At 39.2% G+C, this 21,881-nt stretch overlaps 1 protein-coding gene across 1 annotated transcript in view; it reads left to right on the forward strand.

The window, feature by feature from the left end:
- The window catches only part of TJP3 (tight junction protein 3), a gene marked incomplete at its 5' end in the record, with an annotated part of 839,650 nt that overhangs the window by 731,175 nt on the left and 86,594 nt on the right, over window positions 1-21,881 (forward strand). Inside the window, 2 exon segments of the mRNA XM_044053884.1 lie at window positions 9,758-9,858; window positions 16,427-16,702. Of these exon segments, the coding sequence (XP_043909819.1) occupies window positions 9,758-9,858; window positions 16,427-16,702 (377 nt within the window).

Here is a 21,881-nt window from a genome sequence, read left to right on the forward strand (position 1 = left end):
TCTATTCTCACCATACCTCTTGAGGCCAGTGAAGGCCCGGAGTCCAAGTCAGAATATGTGGACCTTCCACTGACTGGTACCCAGGAGGAAGCTGTCAAAGAAGCCGCTAGCACATCCCAGAGGGAGTCACAGGCAACCAACTCGGGCACCGGGGGGGAGGCCAAGGCTCATTATTTCCGAGGGCCCACGCTGGGTTTCCCAAATCATCATCCACAAAGATGTTGTCTCTGATATTGTGGAGTGCCAACCAATGTCCAGCCCTCCTTCCCTGCACAGCATAACAGACACATCTATGTCAGATGCCCCCAAAAAGAAGAAGCAAAAATCTAAACATCTTGCTCCTCCTCAACTGTCTGTACCATCTGACCAGACGCCTTAACTGGCAGGTCTTTACTCGGGGCCTACTTAATGCCTTCCTTGCTTTACACCAGGCCTCTGCCCCTGCCCAAGCCCCTACAGTTTCTACCCCCTAAGGCCAAACTAGTAACTGATGTTTCCTCTGAAGAAGAAGATTCCTCAGGGGATGAATCCCTGACGTACACATTTCAAATTGCTTCCCCTCTGGGGTATGCTTCTCCAGAGGAGGTGTTTAATGATATGGATTCCACAGGGGAAGACATTACCTTTGAGGAAACCTTAGTGCAAATGGAGGACTTTAAGTGGGACTGCAGTCAGGTTACTGAGACTCAAAAGAGATATTATAACCTCTTATAGTCTAGAGGGAAAGGGTTCTACTCCAGGATGTTCCTGGTCCCCAAGAAAGAAGATCCCTGGAGACCTATCTTGGATTTGTCCCAGCTAAACACTTTCCTGAAGGTCCCTCCTTTTGGATGCTAACCCTTCCTACTCTCCTTCCCCTGTTCCTCCCTCAGGCCTTCATGGTGTCCTTGGATGTAAAGGCTGCCTACTTACATATTCCAATTCATTCTGTTTTCAGGAAATTCCTTCGTTTCTCAGTGGATTCTGCGCATTTTCAGTTGTGTGCTTTGCCATTTGGTCTATCACCCCAAGAGTGTTCACAAAGTGCCTAGCCCCAGTCATTGCCTTTGCCAGAATGCAAGGGATCCAAATCTTCCCCTACCTGGATGATATCCTCATGCAGACACCATGTCCATAGTTGGTCCTGCAACATCTAGACTTCACCATCTCCCTCTTGAGGTGCCTTGGGTTCACCATAAACCTTCACAAATCCTCCCTGACTCCCTCTCAGTATCATGTGTTCTTAGGATGCAGGATCATAACAGGACAAATGATGGCCTGCCTCCCTCCAGACAAGATTATGCCCCTCACATCCTTTTCCAGGTGATTCTCTCAAAGCCTCGTCAGCTAGGGAGTTTCTCAGGCTTCTGGGATTCATGGCCTTTACAATTCCCATGATACCCTTACCAAGGCTACACATGAGGAAATTCCAATGGTACTTAAGGACAATCTGGAAACAACACTTGCACCCTCTGGGGTTTATGGTACCCCTGTTTCCTTGCCATGCCAGGGAACTAAATTGGTGGACTTCACAGATCTCTGCCAGTCCAGGTCTCCCCCATAACCCCTTCCCCCCAACCAAGATCTCTACACAGATGTCTCAGACTCTGGTTTGGCTGCAATCCTAGGAGAGTAGAGAGTAACAGACACTTAGATCCTGGGCCAACAGAGGGAATGCATCAATATCAAGGAAGTGAGAGCCTTGATATTTGCAAATCCAACTATTCAAGCATCGGATTCTTCCCGGTGTGCTGAGATGGTACACAGACAATACAACTGTGCTGTGGTATATCAACAAACGGGGGAGCAAAGTCCTACCTCCTATGCAGATTGGCTCTACAAGCATGGGAAATTGCCAAACAAAGGCATGTAAACCGCATAGCCATCTACATACCCACTGCAGAGAATGTGATGGCAGATGCTCTAAGCAGGACAGTGACTTAGTCCCATGAATGGATGCCAAACAGGGATGTGTTTCTGGACCTGGTCCATCGATGGGGTATACCTCAGGTAGACCTACTTGCCTCACCTATGAATAGACAACTCCCAGCCTTCTGCACCAGGATACCCTCTCCTGGGGCATGGAGGGTGGATGCTCTTTCTTTCCCTTGGAAGAGGATGTTTGGTTATGCATCCCCCCTGCCCTCTCTTACAAAAATTTCTGCTGAAGATTCAGAGAAAACCACCTCAAATCTTCTTGGTAACCCCCTTTTGGCCAAGGCGGCATTGGTTCCCCCTGCTACATCATCTAGCCAAGGTCAATCACAAGTTACCCCACGGGATGAACCTGCGCACCCAGGAGAAGGGAACTCTCACACCCACAAATATCCAACCTGAACCTTACAGTGTGAGTGAGAGGGCATTGATTCTCTTCAGACACGTTTATACCAAGGATGTGCTTTAGGTTCTGCAGGAGGCCAGAAAACCCACTACCAGAAAATCCTATCTATCCAAGTGGAAAAGGTTTACTGTTTGGTGTCTGAAACAAAATGTCCAACCACTGACGCCAATGGTTTTGTCTTACCTGTGTGAACTGATGAACAATGACTTGTCATACTCTTCTATTAAAGCACACCTATCTGCCATCTCAGCATGCCTACCTGTCACCCCTCCTCTAGCTTCCAGACTGGAAGTTAAGCTGTTTTTAAAATGGATGCTACACATTACACCTCCAAGGAAGCCCATTACCCCCTTGAGATCTTAATTTTGTTTTGGAAAAGCTGACCTTACTGCCCTTTGAGCCAGCCAAGGACTGCTCTGTCCTACACTGCAAATGGAAAACTATCCTCGTGGTGGCCATTACTTCAGTCAGATGGGTCTCAACTACAAGCCCTCATGGCCTCCCCACCTTTCACAGTTTTCCACAAGGACAGGGTTTACTTACGCACTAACCCATCCTTCATGCCCATAGTAGTTAATGAACTTTCCCCTGAATCAAGCCATCAATCTTCGTACCTTCTTCCCCTTGCCTTAGACCTCTGCTTGACAGGATCCTTCACTCCTTCGATGTACATAGACAACTGGGATACTGTTTGGCCAAGACCAAATCAATACATAAATCTGATAGGCTCTGTCTCCTACCACCCAAGAGTCCTGGGACACCCTGTTTCCAAACAAACCATTTCCTCATGGATAAGTAAACCTATTTCCCCTTGCTACACAGCCCATGGCAAAAGGCTTCCCTTCCCAGTGAAAGCACACTCCACTAGGGCTTTGTTCTCCTGTGGTGCCTACTTTAAGGATTTGGATACAGCTGTCATTTTGGAGGCAGCTACTTGGTCATCTGTCCACACTTTCAACAAACACTACAAGTTGGACATTATTTCCAGGTCCAGAGCAGGATTTGCCAGGCCATACTTCATGGCTTTGTGGAGAATGCCTCTGTCCCTCCACCCAATTCTTAGTAGCATGAGCTTTTGCACTCTCCCTCATGTTATAGATGCAGCAGCATATGAATAGAAAAACATAGTATAGTTGTGTAAACTCTTACAATAACTTTAGATGTCCTTCTCCTTCTATATGCTGCTGTATAGTTTCCCACCCTGCCTTCCCCCTGACACTTGCCTGACCATAATTGCTGGTTCCAGTAGCATCCAGTTCTGAGGTAAGTGCATGCTGATGTCTGCTTTATACCCGATGTCCGTTTATGATTGATGTACGCTGAGTGGTGCAGGCCGACGCACATACCTTTGCAGTAGCAGCTAACCTTTGTGTAATGGACAGACGGACGAGAGTCAACCACAGGGAAGACTCCCTCATATTACAGATACTCCCTCATATTACAGATACAGCAGCATACAGAAGAGAAGGACGTCTAAAGTTATGGTAAGATTTTACACAACTATACTTTCCTTCATTAGAGCTCCAGATAATGTTGTCTCATACCCTTATCTGTTATTTACTAAATAGTCTGAAAAGCCAGCAAACAAGATCTGAAGTATGTTAGGGGACTAGTGCATTATGGGTATGGGAGGAGCATGAGAGCTTTCAGTGTTCCACAAGCTAGAAAAAGTGCCCAGCTCTCGGATCTGAACCCATTTGTTCAGGAAGAATGAAAAAGGACAACACAGATGGAATGTTATGGTGAGTACATAACTTTTTTTCCCTCAGGTGCTTTGGATGGGAATAGGACTTAAACATAATTCCATCTTTTTAGCTGCATTTCCACACACAGTTATTCAGAGGGCAGATTTAAGTGCATTTCCAATTGGTGATCATAACTTCACCCTGTCAGAAGCACTCCAAATCATTAACTGTTAACTAATGCCATTACGTCTAGAAAACCTGTCTAGCCTTGTACCACAGCCTTATGAAACTTCCATTTTGACCTTGCCTCCACCTATACCATAGCAGATGTCTCAGTGATTACAACTGTTCGTGTTTTGGTAGTAGTAACAACCAGTGTTTAACTATATAGCTTTTAATACACATGAAGTGGTCACCTTCCTAGGTGGATCCACTCTCCAGTCTTAATTATCCTGTTACTCCTTACTTCAGAGTCCTCTAAGCTCTCCCTCACTATATTTTGTTAACTTCTTCCTTTTGAGACCTTGAGCAGCCACATAATTTTCTACTGGCCCTTATATTTTTCCTCCATGACATTCCATTGCAGTCGAAAAGTTTTTTTTTTTTTCTATAATTTCTGATAGGTTTTCTTCATGCTGTGCTACATTTGCACTATTTTCTGCCTGGTTCACTGAACTAACATCATTTTGCACCCATTGCCAAGTGTACTCCATAGTCACTCACCTCAGCAATTATACACCTAACATCCCTGGTTTGCTCTGTAGTTTTAATTCCCATATTCTGTCCCTAATGTTTTGACAGACTTCTACTTTGAATTTCTCCCCTCAGATAGGTAGTGTTGCACTTGAATAATTCAGTCTGTAATATCATTAACCTGGTGAATAAGTCAGACAGCAATACAGATATCTTGTTGACCAGCTGAACAGCAATGACTTGACTCCTTTCCTTGGGTAATTAAAATAAACACATTTGCCTGTTTTATTTCCACATTCCATACATCCAAGACATTCACAGAAGCAGCAGTTAATATAATCTTTAGGTTGCCCAGGGGTGTTCATAGGTGTGTACTAGGCTAATGGCCCTGGAGCCTTTACAAGCCTAGCCCATAGGATTACCCTGGCATCTTGCCACCTGACCTTAGTTCCTAGTGCCTCTGTCGAGTAAAGCCACTGGAGTGATCCCCAGGGTGAATTTTCTATTTCCCATCCACTCATCAAGATTTCTCTTGAAGAGTGCCAGTGAGTTGTTCTGCTTGATATGTATGGGAAGTCTATTCCATAGAATGGGCAGTCTCTGGGTTATGAACCTGTCCCTCCAGCATGTTCTGTTGATTGTGGTAATGAGGTTGAGGTCTATGGAGCGTGTGGTGAGGAGGGATTGGGATTTCTTTAGATGTAGCATTTCTAACAGAGCTGGGTCAGACATGGCTTTGTAAGTCAAGCAGAGATCGCCTCTAAGTAGGCGATATGAGACAGAGAATAGTTGGAGTTTTTTTGAGTCTGTCCATATAGGACAAGTGTTTAAGGCCTAGGATCCTCTTTGTGTGAAGTACTTTTGCGGCCTCTCCAGTTGTTGCAGGTGTCTAGTGAGGTACCTGCCAAATGGGGAATTGTACTCGATGATTGGCCTAATGAGGGAAGAGTAGAGGGAGACAATGACATATTTCTTCCTGGATTCAAAACCCTTAGTAATGAGATGGGCCACATAGAAGGACTTTCTGACCACAGTGTTAATGTGGTGGTCAAAAGATAGGTTGCTGTCAACCTGTGTTCCCAGATCAGAAATGTGCTTTTTTTTTGTCTAATGTATTGGAATAAAATTATGCATTGTAATTCAGTTGTCTATTAGTGTCAGATAATAATTTGAAGTTTAAAGCATCATATTTATCAACAAGTGTATATTCTCATTTTTCATGTTTGTCTTTCTTTTCTTTAAAGTTATTTTAATAAAAGCTGTAATTTTTCAGCTATGCAGATGTACCTACTTTTTTTCATTCCTTTACTTGGTTGTTCCTATTCTTTTATTACTGTAACATCAGAACTGATAATGGACACCAATGTCCTGGTCTACCTATGTAAATAAATTAAAAAATGCCCGAGTTCGGTCTACTTTTGCAGCTATTTCTCATCCTTTTATGGTCGCTTTTGAGTGTGAGTGGGGTTATTGTATTATTAGCATCTGTAAACAAGATCGGTCTTGAATCCAGATCACTTATTTATTAAAACAACAGACAATATGGCTTCTTCACAGGTTATAATAACCACTAATGACTCGTAGTAATGAACTCCTTTTGTCAAAATATGGGTAATTGCAAAATATAGGTGTCATTTTCTTAGCTGCTCATCGTATATCTCATATTAAAAAAAAATACAAGTCTCCCCTCCACAGTTATTACACAGTTTAATAAATATTTACTATTAAGCCAATCAAGTACATCTACATAATTCTTTCTCAGCCATTTCTACTCGCAATCCAGTGCAGACCAGGGATTGCTAGAAGGCACAGTTCTGTTCTCACTGTTAATCGACTCTTTACCTTATTCAGTTCCCCCCATGATAGCCTAATTCTGTTTACATATAATCTCATATTACCAACATCTGGCAACAACAGTAAAAAAATTAATCCATCTGCAACAGGAATGTTCACACGTCCCCCTTTTGGTATTTCTTTCAAACTGCTCATCAACCCAGACCCCCGCCCCCTGTATGTCATCTGAACAACAGTAAATGCATTCAATTGCTGGAGCCTTTGAAAAATAAAATTTTACCTATTCAGCACTTTAAGTATTTGGGAATATTTCTTGAACCCTTTCTAACATGCAAAATTCATTTAGAAACAGCTGCATCTAAAATTCTTAACAAAATTATTCATAAAAATGTGCAGGTTACCTTACTGAAGACTTGCATTTAGCAATATTTCAGAATGTCATGTTTCCTAAATTCGAATGTATTCTATCCCTAACAGCTCTGGGTAATAACCACTTTCAGTATGACTCAAGTTATAACTCTGCAAGCAGAACTGTACAGGAGGAGTTGTGTCTTTCAGCTTTTCCCGGTTAGGGGTCACCACAGCGGAACTCCGGTCCGCTAATGATTGGCAGTAGATTTTTACGTGCCAAGTTGCCGGCCCTGACGCACAGCCTTCAGCGAAGGTACGCCCATTCACGCATGTCTCCACACAGAAGACAGTCTAGCTGAGAATCGAACAGGACAACGTTTTACTGTGAGGCGACAGTGCTACCACAGCACTACAGTCTTCAAGGCTAGGAAAAATTATATGTAAGCACTTGCCCCTTTGTACCCTCCCATGTGAGAGCAAGCCCCCCCATACCCCTTAATTTGTGTACATCAACTCAATGATCATGTCACTGCTAAGAAAAGGGAAAGTTGTGAAAAAAGTTGATCACTACTGGTGTACACTTAGAAACTAGAGCACAGTAATTTCAGATATGAAGACAACAATCAAGGGAGATTTTAACAGTTGATTTGAACTTGACCAGAAAAAAACACATCCAGTTTGCACTTAAGGTGCAAGTAAGCTGCTTCAATCATACTACCAAATTCCTAAAAAGAAAAAAAGAAACACAAAATAAGATAAGCAGATCTGTGAAATTTGTGGACCAAGATATATTATCACTATAAACTCTTATCTTCCCATCCTTGTAAGAGAGAACTGTTTACTTGCAGGTCCCCTCTCTATTTGATAGTGAACTGTATCACAGTGAACCCAAAATTACAATTACCCATGAAAAAAAAAATCAATTTTCAGGTTCCAAAACCCTAACACATTTCTGTTTCACAATCACTGTTACTGTTGCAGCACTGTGCAATGCAGGTTCAGTTACAGGGATTTCTGTACCTGCAGATATTAGAGAACATCTCACTGTACAGTTATTTAAAGCCTGAGTGCTAGATTAAAATGCTTCCAAATGTTCCTGTTTAAATCCTACTTACAGTAGGCATTCTGTTTAACAATCCTACCCGTTCCCATTGTCTTCACCTCCCTTTATCTCTACTCCACTAACATTTTTTACCCTGTCCCCTATTTCTGCCTTTAAACACCTATCTAAACAACACTAAGTGTTGACCTTGATAATCCTACTCTTGTATGTAAGCACCGTCATTAATAAAGTTCTGTTAGCAGTTTTGTAAATAGCTTTCTGTATATAAATAACCATGCAAGAATAATTGTGTTGTAATGAAGCAAAACTATGCATATACATTAACAAAACCACTTTGATTTGATTGTAGAGAGTTCATGCAGACAGCCTTTACTTGTATCATTGTACTCTGCTTTTTACATTGTGTGTATGATGTAGCAATAGCCCATATGTAATTATTCTTATATGTGATCACAAATTGAACTTGTGGCTCTAAAAGGTCTTGCCAGACCAGTTTAGCTACCCAAGTAACAAATTAAATAAATCACAGTAAAGCATGATGTGGTGGTGCTGCGGTAGCGTTGTCTCTTCACAGTAAGATGCTGTCCGGTTTGATTCTCAGCTAGAGCGTCTTCTGCATGGAGACATGCGTAAATGGGTGTACTTTCGTTGAAGGTTGTGCGTCAGGTCTGGCAAGCTGGTACGTAAAAATCAACTGCCAATTATTAGCGGACCGGAGTTCCACTGTGGCGACCCCTAACCGGAAAAAGCCGAAAGACACAAACAAACAGTAAAGCATGATGCTGATGCTGTAGATTACAAAAGGGGAAATTAGATGAAAATTCCACAGAAGCAGTACCAAGCATCTGCTGTAACTTTATAATTCTGGGGGGGGGGGGGGGGGGGGCTTGTGGGTTTTAGATTTTCTTGCAGCACAGGAATACACAGTTTAGCAATTTCATGTCATCAGACTGCTGCAAATACTACCCATAAGATGTATTCGACTTCACAATAAAGCTGATTATAGTGTCCAATGACATAGAATGTAATATCAGGATCTGTTGCTAACCACTTGGTATATCCTTTCATATTTCTAAAGTATGAATTCTAAATATTAGTTTACATGTATAAAGTATACACTTTAATAATTTTGACAGTATTAATTTCAAAGATAATTATACTTAGAACAGTTGACGTTGCTCTGATGAAGCCTTAGTTGAAAGTTTTTAATTCTATTTTTATTAAAACTATTCACTGACAATACACAGGTGGTCACTCGTTTTCGTCTTGTATTCGTAACAGTTTATATGAGTGGTTGTGGTTGAACGTCACTTTTTACATGTTTAGAACAGTAGTCATATCAGAGCAAATAAGAAAATGCAGTCTGTTTAGCATAAAGAAAATTTGACTTACGGTAGATGTAGCAATGTTTGATTTTCTTTCCTTCAAAAGACCATTTCATCAAAATATGTCAACAAAAAATTAAACTATGGATATAATGTGAGCAAGGCTCCTCTCTGAGAACTTTGTCCTTTATGCCCGTTTACTTAATATAATGTGCTTCAAAGTTCTACGACTTCAGGACAAGTGATACAGTTTCAATAAAACATACCACTGAAGTAAGCAGACTGTAATTGTTACAGTTATTGTAGTTTCTGGAAGTGTGCAGTTTAAGTGACACTAAATATTGTTTTTAATTTGTGCTGTAGCTGTCGAGTTTGCTATATTTCCTTATGGGTTTTAAACATAAAACATTTTGATACCAATCCATTAGCATTTTCAGAGTTTAAAGCTCTTGCCATTAATGCAACTGATGTGTGTCCTGTCTCCATGGTAACAAATCATGTCTAATTTACCAAACTTTCTTTATAGCCACTATAAATCTGTCCTCAGGAAGTGATTCTTGGTATCTAAGCCTCAAAAATATCATAAAAGAACATCAGTCCCGCCCCATCTGGTTTGCAGAAGAGAAGGTAAGATCTTATACACACTTGTACTTTCTGATGGTATTACATTGTTTTATTTCCTTTAATGCTTTCTTGTGATCCCATGTTGGGAATTAATGGTTTCTTGTCTACACTTTGAATGTGAAAAAGCAACTTGATGAATAAGTGACTATAGCCCTACTGTTTGATCTGTTCATTTTCCATATTCTGTAATAGTGTTGCCTCAGACATCTGACATTTTTTGTTGGGTAATACTACATTACATCTTATTTGAAATTGTCTACATGGCAAACTTGCTTCAGTCGCACAGTCTCCATAATTGACTGGTATTTAAACCCAGTGGTAGCCAACTCTGTTGGCATAGAGAGGTAAAGCCCTGAATGTGGTTCAGGTGACCCAAGGTCAAGTAATGGCACCAACATCTGTAGAAGATGGTGTCTGGAGAAAAGGCATGTCCATCATGGCAGTGGAGGGAGGTGGTCTAGGGTTGCAAGTTTGCATGATGCCCCTGTATAGAGGGGTGAGACAGGAAAGGTACCCTAAGGGCATATGGACAATTTACCAAGCCACTTCACAGTAGTCTTCTTTGCAAGTACACAGAAGTGTGCATCTATGTGGGACAGACATAAGGGCACCCACAGTAGTTCTGATCAGATACCGTCTACCTGGGAGAGAAGTTAGGATGTAAACTGAAAACAGCTGATGGCTGCCTGTATGATGGCTGTTACGGCTGAGACTCACCTGGCTTGGATAATGTGGATGCTTATCTTCAGCAAGCAGTGGGGGAATAAAAGCATGTAAATACATACATACATAAAATAAATAAATAGTGTGTATGTCTGCATTTAGTATGTCTGTTAAAGTGGCTTTAACAAAAATTGGGTGATATAGAGGCCTTATATTGTCTATTTTTATTTGCAGTATCCACAGCACATGTATTACTGAACATACACAACTGCATCACACCACTACAGGCATGTTAACATGAGCACTATCCATACCCATTATTGAATTACATTACATTGTACTGGTTTACTGTATGGCAGGAGGAGACAATGATAATGACACTGCATGTCCTCTGAATGTAGTTAACATTCTGCCTACCATACTACTAACCTGTTCCCTGGCTCTCATGTTTTTTAATGCCTTTGTATACCCTGTCCCACCACCCATTCTGTTAGTCAGTTCCATGGGTCTTCAGCCCTCTCTGTGAAGGAGTGCCTTCATAGGCAGCAGTTAGTCCCTGCAGTCTGTTGCTCTGTAGCTCCTTCCTGCTCAGGTTATAATTTTCTCATCAGTCTGTGTAACCTAGTGCACAAATACCATATCTCTCCTGTTTCTTCTGACCTTAGGTTTGAAGAGCTTTATCTCCTATAATCCCTGGTCATATGACTTTTCCTTTATTCCATTAATTTTTGTGGTGGCTTTCCTAGGGATGCCTTTCAGCACCCTTATGTAACTGCCATGTTACAGCTTCCAGAGCTGCACACAGTTTTCCAGGTGTGATGTGCTCAGAATCCCACAGAGTGGAAGTAACTCCTTATTTCTGAGATCTGTCATCCTAAGTATAGACTACAGCATTCTGTTTGCTGCCGGCATGCCCTTATACTCTTTTTATATGTTCAGTTTAGGTGTAATTAAAACCTTACTTCCTTTTCCTGAGTATGCCAGACCAACTGCAACCATTGTGTTTAAAGCAGAAAAAATTTTTAAAATAAACATGGATTAAAAGAGATAGCTACTTTATTTAAAACTGAAATCCAGTAATGTAAGTGCGTGTGCCAAAAGATACAGTAACTGCATTTAAAAATGCCCATGGCTTCAAATTTACCAGCACTGTATTTAAACTAGAAAACCAATAAAAGAAATGTGCAAGCCATAGAAAATGAAGTGTGTCATGTTAAAATGCACATGGATATGACTATGTAGTCCTATTAGATGAAAAGTTTAAAATGAAAATATCAGTGCAAATACTGGAAAAAATATAGTTATTGTTTTAAGAAAGATTGACAGTGTCAGTGGCTCAGCAGGCAGCACACATACCGTGGTGCTTGAAGATCAGAAGGTTACTGGATTCAAGTTCTGTTCCTGACACTTCTGTGTAGTTTTAGAAGGTATTGCATTCTTGTGTGTGTGATATATATGGGTCTACTTTGTTAGAATCTCATTTCACCCTGACCACTTCTCAGAAAACCCAAATTACTGAAAACTCATTTCACTGAATCTCATTTTATTGAACTGCAGTTAGTATATATGGCACTGTGTGGAGTACTGTAAGGCAAGTTAAAGGTATATGCCCTTTTCCCCCCACTGTAGTGCAATCCTGGAGTTAGTATATATAGTTGGGGGGGTGTAGCCCCTCACTTAGTTTGAGTACATATTGTCTTCTGGAGAGACTTAGTCATTGGTGTTGCAATTATGCATGTCTATTGTTTAAAATGTCTGTTTTGAACTTTTTGGTAAAATACAATATAAAATAAGGAGGGGGACTACGCCCACCACATCCCCCAATGTGGGGGTCTGTGCCCCCCACCCCCCTAAATATATATATTGACTCCAGGATCGCACTACAGTGGAAAAAGGGCATATACCTTTTACTTGCCTTACAGTACTCTACAAAGTGCAATATATACTAAGTTCAGTTCAGTGAAATGAGATTTAGTGAAATGAATTTTAAGTAAATTGTGTTTTCAGTGATGTGGTTGTGATGAAATTCAGTGAAATGAGATTCAGCAAAACAAAGCAGACCCATATGGATCCCATTTTATCCAACGAAAACATAATTAATCGAATCTAAAATGAGTGAGATGAGTTCTGCGTAAGTGCCTTTTAATGAAAGCTCACTTTCGCGAAACTAAGTATGCTGAGTAGTTGTCATAGATTGTGGTACAGTGGGGATAAGGGAATATTCCCTTTTCCCCACTGTAGTGTGATCTTGGGAGTTAGTATTATACAAGTCGCAGGGGTGTGGGGGGTGCAGAGGGGCATGCCCCCCTGTATGGTTGAGTTGTTTTATTTGTGTGTGTGTGCGAAATGCTGAGTGTCGCGAAAGTGAGCTGTCATCAAAAGGCACTTTCTCAGAACTCAGCTCAGTCGTTTGAAATTCGATGAAGTGTTTTTTCATTGGATCAAATGGGATTCACACACACACACATATATATATATATATATATATATATATATATATATATATATATATATATGCGCGTGTGTGTGTATGTATGTATACTGTCGTTTGGATTAGACATTAAACCAGAGGTGCATCCACCTGAATTGGTGGTAGGTCATAAGCATGTAAAAGATCCCACAGCACTTATCAAAAAGAGTAGGAGGATTTCACTTGTGGCTTATTTAGTATAAATACCACATTGGGTTTCTCCTAGAAAATAGTCCACCAGCCTAGTGTCAACAAAGAATAAATAAAATAAATAAACCATGTTCACATGCACATGGCTTCACATATACGGTTTTAATGTCTGTTGTTTGCATTTTCACTTTTTTGTCCTTTTCTAAATTCTCGTCATCGGGAAATACATAAAAATGTAAGAGACCAATGGAGTGGAAGGGGCCATACAAGAGGTCTTGATGTTGTATCTTATATGCTAAGCAATTTCCATTAGAAACAGTATATGTTGTAGGTATAAGATCTGGTGTAATAAATTAGTGATAGACCACACACATGTTCAGATGTGTTTTAAGGTTGGTATCCTAGTTAGTTCTCATATAAAATATGCAATGTGGCTCAGAATAATACTCATTCAAATTACTAAACATCTCCAACAAACATGCAGTAAATTCATGCCTGTGTATTCCTCTAATATGTCCCTTTACCATGTTGTCAAGAAAAGCCATACATGAACAGACGAGTGGTTTGAAAGTTGCCTTCTTGTTCTTAGTTCTGAAGTTTAAATACATCAGGGAGAGTAACTGCCACCAGGTAGTAGCTTTTTGCTAGTAGAAACATTGCCAAGAAGTAAATCATACTAACCCTGACTTTAGATTGAGGCAGATGGGGATGAAAATGCTAGGCAGGAAAAATAGAAGGACCTGTGGAAGCATGAATATTTGGGTAGTAAAATCCCTTCTTACTTTTAAGAACTTTTCATCCATCTGCAGACAATTAGAATTACCCTGTGCATGGTTAGGATCTGAAGGACATCCAATACAAAACCTAAAGTGCCAATGCACATGCTACTGCAGCCCAGCCAAACCCCTAGCACACAAACATGTTACAAAAAGCTAAACAAAATAACAGATATGCCTGGAACAAATCCCGGCATATGTATGTGTACCTTGTAAGTAAGACTAGGATTACATCTGTGGCAGGCAACATCGAAATAATGCATGCATTTTAAGATTAACTTTGCTTTGACTGCTTTTGTTAATTTATTTCTCTGTATTTGTATGTTACTTCTGAGGGCAGGTCCCATCTATGGACCATGTCTCTCCACAGGGAATGCCTTTTCATCCCTTTTTGCAAGTGCCTCACACTCACAAGATGCTTAATTTGAATCTAGGTTGCCTGGGCCATAGGTAGGGCTTTATCCCTCTATGCCATGTCACTGGCTTTCTCTTCCTAGATTTCTATCCCAGTCAGTGGAGAAAGGGGGATTGAGTTCTGCATTGCATGGATGTATGCAGAGCTCTAAACTATTGTGTACAAAGAGCAAGATCTCTTAAACAGGCACTTCACTTCCTTTTTTGTATAAGAAATGGGATATATACAAATTACAAAGCTAGACTTTCCACTGTGTGATTCCTTAAACCTCTTGTATTAGAGGTGACATGGGATATATGAAAATTACCCTTTTAAGGACATTGGGTGTTTCAGCTAAATGGCAATTCTGAATGTCTATGACTTTTTCTTTTGTCTGTTTATGGACAAATTCATGGCAATAAAACCATTTTTCTTTTTGTTTTTTTAACCAATTGCTTGTTCTGTGTGACCTTTTCCACTTATTGTTTTGTTTTTTTATATAAGAAAGGAAAACCAGGTTGCTCTTTATCAAATGCACTGCAAGTGATTACCTTATTGCACCGTTTCCTGTAATAATTGCAATAAAAACTTTTTTTTTTGCTAGGGAGGTTAGGGAAAAGTCTAGCAAAGCAACTGCCATTGCAGCCGCCTTCTGGAATGCCTCTGCCCAGATTATGTAGAAGGTTTCAAAGTAGTCATCTATTCCCCTTCCCTATATTTTTTTAGTTTGATATTCATTTTGGAGTGTTGGGGATAGGAGAAGTAAGGCTGTAATCTAGCTAGCCTTTATGGAGGCTTTGCTTGAAAAGATTTCAGTATTCTAGTGTCTGTAATGTGCTTGCATATGTGTGTATGTGCATGTACATCTATGTGTGTGTGTGTATATATGTGTATATATATATATATATATATATATATATATATATAGATAGATAGAGAGCATGTGTTTGTGTGTGTATATCTATCTATCTATATATATATATATATATATGTGTGTGTATATATGTGTATTTTACAGCAATAATTCTTGCCATATATGTAGTAAAGTTATATTACAACTCACTGTAACAGTAGATGTACAAATAAGATTATTGCTATGCTGAAAGGCTCCTTCACTCAGTCTCCCTGGTAACTGTGTACATTGTGGCGTAGAAGGCTCATAAAAGGGTCTATGTTATATATTTAATGCTTAAGTTTTTGAATCACTAAAGATCAAACTTTAGTGATTGAACATTTAAATGTTCGAATATTTAAAAAAAATAAAAAAAAAAAACAAAAAAACAAAAAAGTAAAACTAAAGGGTGTAAGCAGGGGGGCAAGCCCCCCTGCACCCCCCCTCCCCGCTGCTTAAATATACCAACTCCAAGATCGCACTACAGTGTAGTAAATGGGAAATTTTCCATTTCCACCCTGTAGCACACTGAAGTGCGATCTCGGATTTGGTATATTTAAGTAGCAGGGGGGCTTCCCCCCCCCCCCTGCTAAACCCTTTACTTTTTTTGTTTTAAATATTAATTTTTAATATATTCAAACATTTAAAAGTTTAATCACTAAAATTCGAACTTTTAAGCGTTTGAATATATAAAATAGACCCTCATAAAAATGGTGTTTAATTAAATAATTCGTATTGAGGGCTTCATTCTATTCCATCACAAGTATTTTAGTAATGTCTTGGTCAGTGGAGATGTTTTTTTTTTCCAAGAGGATCACAAAAGTGCAAGTATTAAGTACAAATAAGAGGGAGCACAAAACTAGATAATCCAGCATCTTTAAAAATACACGGGGTTGGACTGAAATAAAAATGTCACCTACCACTTTCTTGACCTTAAAAGGAGAGAAAGGTGGTAAGGAAAACAAAGTCAAGCTTCTTCAAAATGCACAAATTATAGTTTAATGACCAAGTGTCCAGAACTCAGACTTGTATCTTAAAGACTAACTACTCTACTGCATGCCTCTCATAAACAATCCATTGTAGGTCATTACATTAAGTGCCTGTTCCCAGACTTTCTTCTGTCCATATTTTCATTTGTAGCAGTAAAGCTTTTGTCTCATAAAACATCAGATATCATTCCTCCCTCCAGAAAAATGAAATGATTTTTATATTTTCGTTTTTTTCAGGATGCAAGTCGCACTGACGATGGTCTGGAAATGATAAATGAGCCAATGGCCAGCACATCTGACTACCTGAGCTGTGACAGTCGTGCAAATAGTGACTATGAAGATACAGATGCAGAAGGGGGAGCTTACACAGATAATGAAATGGAAGACACCTTTGAAGAGCCAGCACTCGCAAGGTCTTCAGAGCCTGTGCGTGATGAAGATGACTACCCTGCCACACATTTCCATGGTTATGGTAATAGGGAATCTCCATTACAGTCCCACTCACCTGAACAGGTAATAATACTTGACTAATACTTTAGCTTGATAATATACGGTTTCTTCCAAGTTATGGTGCCTAGGACAACAGTGAGTGCATGTTCAGCTACTGAGAAGAGGATATTAGCATTGTTCTGGGATTGATTTGCCCTAATGCATGAGAAAAGTGTGCATTGAGCTGCAGTAGATTGAAGAACACTGAACATTCTTGGGATGTCTTGAATAATTCTTTTGAATCAGGACTAGAACAGGCTTTTGAGACAGTGGCTTCTGAAAGCTCAGTAGTGTTTCGTTGTCATCAGGATTGAAAGGATATTTCTATTTGCTGATTTTCATTCTTTGTGAGAGTGACACTTGGCAGAGACAGTTGTATGGATCTAAGAAGCACTGTAGATGCTGTGTTGCTTACTTGGAGTCTGTGTATACCGATGGATCTAGACGTGCTCTGTACTTTAGATTTAACAAATTATCTTTCCCATTTATAGGCTGTACTAGCAGCCTGCCTTTGCACTAAGCATGGTCACTCAATGTGTATACAAATGATAGAATAAGTTCTTTCTGCATAAAACTTTCTCAAGTGGCACTGGCTTGCTTAAGGTGGAGCTCCTCTACCTGCTTCCCCAGTTCTGTTTGTTCCCACTTCTTTTACATTCATTCCATTATTTTAAAGGTTTGCTCCCATCCCCCCCTCTCTGCTTTGTGTGGTGTATTTGCTCCACAGCCAGGTGTTCTATTTGTCACTGTGCAATTTCTTAATCTCCATCATAAAATTTGTCTTTTCTCAAGCCCTGCACCCCAGATGATTAACACTGGTTATTTTGTATCGCTTTTGTGTAAAAGTTACTGTGAGATAAAAGTGTTTTTTTGAACAGAATGTAATACGGTAGTATTCCAAGGGGGATACAGTGTGTATTAGCATACAAGATGTGAAGCCATTTTACCTAGGGGGAAGGCCTTCACATCTCTCCTTAAGGTTCCACATACTGGTTGAGATTTTTTTCTGACCCTTGTATTTTTTCCCCTCTAAACATCTTTATTGAATTATCACTTGTGACATAGGCAAAATTACATTTGTATAAAAGTAATCAAACTATTTTAACATAACAAACATTATACTTTACATATATTGCACTATATCATATAACCTAAGCAATATTACATAAAGTATTCAATTCCTGCTTTTTTTAAGCAAGAAACATCTTCATTAAACAATTACTTACTACATAGGCAATCGTACATTTATACAAGTGAAAACAAACCACACCAGCACAATCCTAGTCACAAGCATTTTACATCACAAACCATACTGTCACACTCCCAGTTGCAAACATTATACATCACTTATAATCTACCCAGTCTTTCTCAGTCAAACATTACATAGCTCATTTAAGTCCTGCTGCCTTTCAGGCCTCATTCCTCCCCTGTATTTGTTGTTCCCACAATTCACATTTTCCCTGTGTAGTTTGCTCCTACCCTTTTGTAAAGATCTCAACTCCAGTTTTATCTCCGCTACTATATTCACTACTTCCAGTGTAGTTGGTTTTGATTTTTGATTTGCATTTTCTAGTAATTGCTGTTTTGGCAGCCACCATTATTAGATACAGCAAGGCCTTACCATGTCTAGGTAATTACGATTCTGTATCATAGCTCAGAAAAATCATCTCCCTCTTCAGACCAGTCTGTCCACCCAGCATCTCCAACAGTACATCCCGCAGGGAATCCTTAAAGTCTGCAAACCCATCATACTTCCAGAAAATACATTCCCAAGTTCCTCTTTCTTCCCCTTCACACCTCCAACATTTACTGTCTACCTGAGGAAAAATTTTCTAGAGTCTACTTGTGGTATAAAAATATCTATGTAAACATTTCCAGGCAAAAATCCTAAATCTTCTACATTTTGTTGCATATTTGGGAGATATACATATCTCCTCCCATTGTTTCTTTATGAATTGCTTATCGAATCTCTCTTCCCAATCCTTTCTAACATCCATTGATTGATTCTTAGTTATCGTGCAATATTTTATATGCTCTGCTACTTTTTCCTTTTTTAATGGCAGCTTCTGTCCTAGATTCTATTAAAAACTCTACCAGTGCTGGTCTTTCATTTAGGACCCCCTAGTTCTTTCACTTTGCCTATACTCTTATATCAATCCCTGATAGGGAAGGCAATGTCTGTCCTGCAGTCCAAATAAATTATTGGTGTCTTCCCATTCTATATCATCTTTCCGTCTCTAGTTATTTGCTCCCAATACCTTGGTTCTTTTGCCAGTTTTCTCCAATAAGTTCTGTCCCCTCTTGCCTATTGTCTGTATCCCTAATTGCAGTCATCCCTATCATCAGCTTCTCCTTTCTCCATTCCTGTGTTGGTTTAGTTCTTAGAATACTTTCTGTTACTTTATGGATATAATAATCTACATGATTATTGTTGTTCTCCTTAAAGGTCTGCATCCAAAATCCCAGTCTCTCCTTGTTTCTTGAGCTTCTACTGTTTTTCATAATCATCCCTTTCCAATTTGAATTATAGTTTTCTGCTTGTGCTATGTACAGGAGTCTTAACTGTGTATCTCTGAAATACCCCTTCAAATTGGGTAATCCAAATCTGCCCTGGTCTACGGAAGAATCATCTTATACCATTTGACTCTTGCTGTCTTCCCCGCCATACCTTTCAACTGTACAGATTTTCGCAGAATGTCCAGATTTTTGCCTCATTTTTTTTGGTATGCTTCTCATAAAATTTATGGTTTTCTGGAAAATCACTGGGATGATCTGAGGATTGAAATCGGCAATTAATGACATACATTTGTGTTTCAGACTTCAAATACATCAGAAAATGTATGTTAACATAAACACTGTTACTCTAGCAACTTTTTAAGTTTATAAGAGCAATATTTAAAATGTGTCCCTATTTTTTGGGCCTTTGTTCCCCCCATTTTATCAGGCTTTGTCCGGATTTCTTGCACTAAGAGGTTCAGAGGTATCCTCCCAGATAAAGTCCTTCGGCTCTTTATTAATTGCTACCCACAACTTCTCCTCTGGTTGATAAAAATATGCCTGACCTGTGTATAAGACTAAAGGGACTAAAAACATTTTAACTGTTTGCATTTTACTATCCATATCCATATAGCAAAGCTTCCATTTTCTAAGTTTTTGTATTATCTTTTTAGTCTGTTCCCAAATATATTTAGCTGCCACACTAGAATCATTGTTAATCCATACTCTAAACATTTAATTTTTATCATGTCCCCATAAATATGGGTATTCCTGAACCACTTCATTAGTGGGTACATAATTTACCACTATTGCCTTTGTAGCTTCATTAATTTTATATCCTGAAAAGATCTGAAACTGTCTCAAAATGTTCCACAACACTGTAATGTCTTTTTCTGGTTTTGTCAGGTAGAAAATATCATCATCTGCAAATAAAGCCAGCCTTTCTTGACTACAATACAAATGATATTGTTGAATTTCTCAGTCCCTTATTTTCTTTGCCAGTGGTTCTGAATATAATGCAAATAATAAAGGGGAAAGATGACACCCCTGCTTGGTTCCTCTGTTCAAGCAGAAATTATCAGAGAAGGCCCTGCCCACTTTAAGTTTTGCCTTTGATCCCTCATATATTCTCCTAATCAACCTTATAATTTTTTTCAGGAAATGCAAATGCTTCCATTGCCCTGCTCATAAAGTCCCAGTTTACTCTATCAAATGCTTCCCCTGCATCAAGACCCATCAATAATAATGGTATTTTCTTTTATTCTGCTTCCCTTTGGATCATCAATGTTCTGTTAATGTTGTCAAATGTTTGCCTCCACCCTGCAAAACCACATTGATCCATATCTGTTAGTTTTGGCATTACTTTTGCCATTCTTTTATCCATTATAGACATGAGCACTTTATAATCATGGTTTAGTATTTGAATGGGCCTGTATGAAGCTGGATCTGATGGATCCCTTACCCTCTTTAGGAATTACAGCTACCACTGCTTTCTTCCAGGATGGTGGTGACCTCTAACCTTGGTTTATTTAATTCATCCATAAACATTTCCATTTGTATCTTTTCTTGATTCCCTGCTTTATAGACACTCTCATAGAATTTCTGAAATATTTCTAATACCTGTGCAGGATCTCTTCTTACCTTACTTGTTATAGGATCCCTAAATTTGGTGACGGCCCTTTTACTTTCTGTTGCCTGAGTTGTCGTGCTCAAAGGTTTTGTGCGCTAGTATTATAAAAAAAGTTGCTTTATAGAAATCTTTCTAAGCTCATGAATATTATTGAGGTGATCCCTTATTTTATGCCTAACTCTGCAATTGATCCTTCTCTTGTTCTGTGAGATTCCCCCTATTCTGCAATCCTTTTACATTTGTCAGTCCCTCTAAATAATTCTGGTTACTTCTTATCCATAGCTCTCTTTCTTTTATTTCCTCCCTGTTTTTAAACTCTACCTTAATTTTATCCCATTCCCTAGCTATATTTTTAGAATAAATTTCTATCTTAACACCTGCTGACTAATCTCCACTACACATTCCTTAAATTCCTCTCTTTTCAACAGATGGTGTAGATCACTGTGTGTGTATATACCTTTAAGAAGATATCGAATAGCTTGTACAAGTGTATAAATACTGAACACATGCAAGCTAGAGTACCATTTTGTAGTAAGCAGTTGAGATATAAGCATGTATGTATGTAAGCTCTGTCTGTTAACTAGTTCGTTCATATTTAATGATGCTGCTATCCACCCTGGTGAGTTTCTGTGTATTTAAAGCATCTAAATGAAAACGCCAGCCTTCTTGTCGTGTTAGAGATGAACGAGCGACATGTCTAAAGGACAAAGGAGTCAGAACCAGCATATCCAAGGGGCATGAAGTTAGAAGCAGATTGGGTAAAACAACTAGAGGCACTTGCTTAGAGCTAGTGAAATACAGATGAGCCAATCATCCCCAAAATGCACACATTTCGTAAAACAGGTCAGAAACTGATTTCAGGTATTAAAACTTGCCCAGCACTATTTGTTTTTGCATAATATGAAACAGAGCATACAGAATGTCCTAAATGATATTCGCATAAACAGATATGTACGATATTGGTAAAAATATTTGAATTACTATGGAAAATGGTTGAAATAGTCTGAATTGCATAAAACGAATAAATAAAGGGAAATGACTGCATTTTTGTATTAAGCAAAGCTATCCAAGATATCA

The sequence above is a fragment of the Protopterus annectens genome, chromosome 13.part0 (genome assembly GCF_019279795.1).
Source record: "Protopterus annectens isolate FY-2018-M chromosome 13.part0, PAN1.0, whole genome shotgun sequence".
NCBI classification, from domain to species: Eukaryota; Metazoa; Chordata; order Ceratodontiformes; family Protopteridae; genus Protopterus; species Protopterus annectens.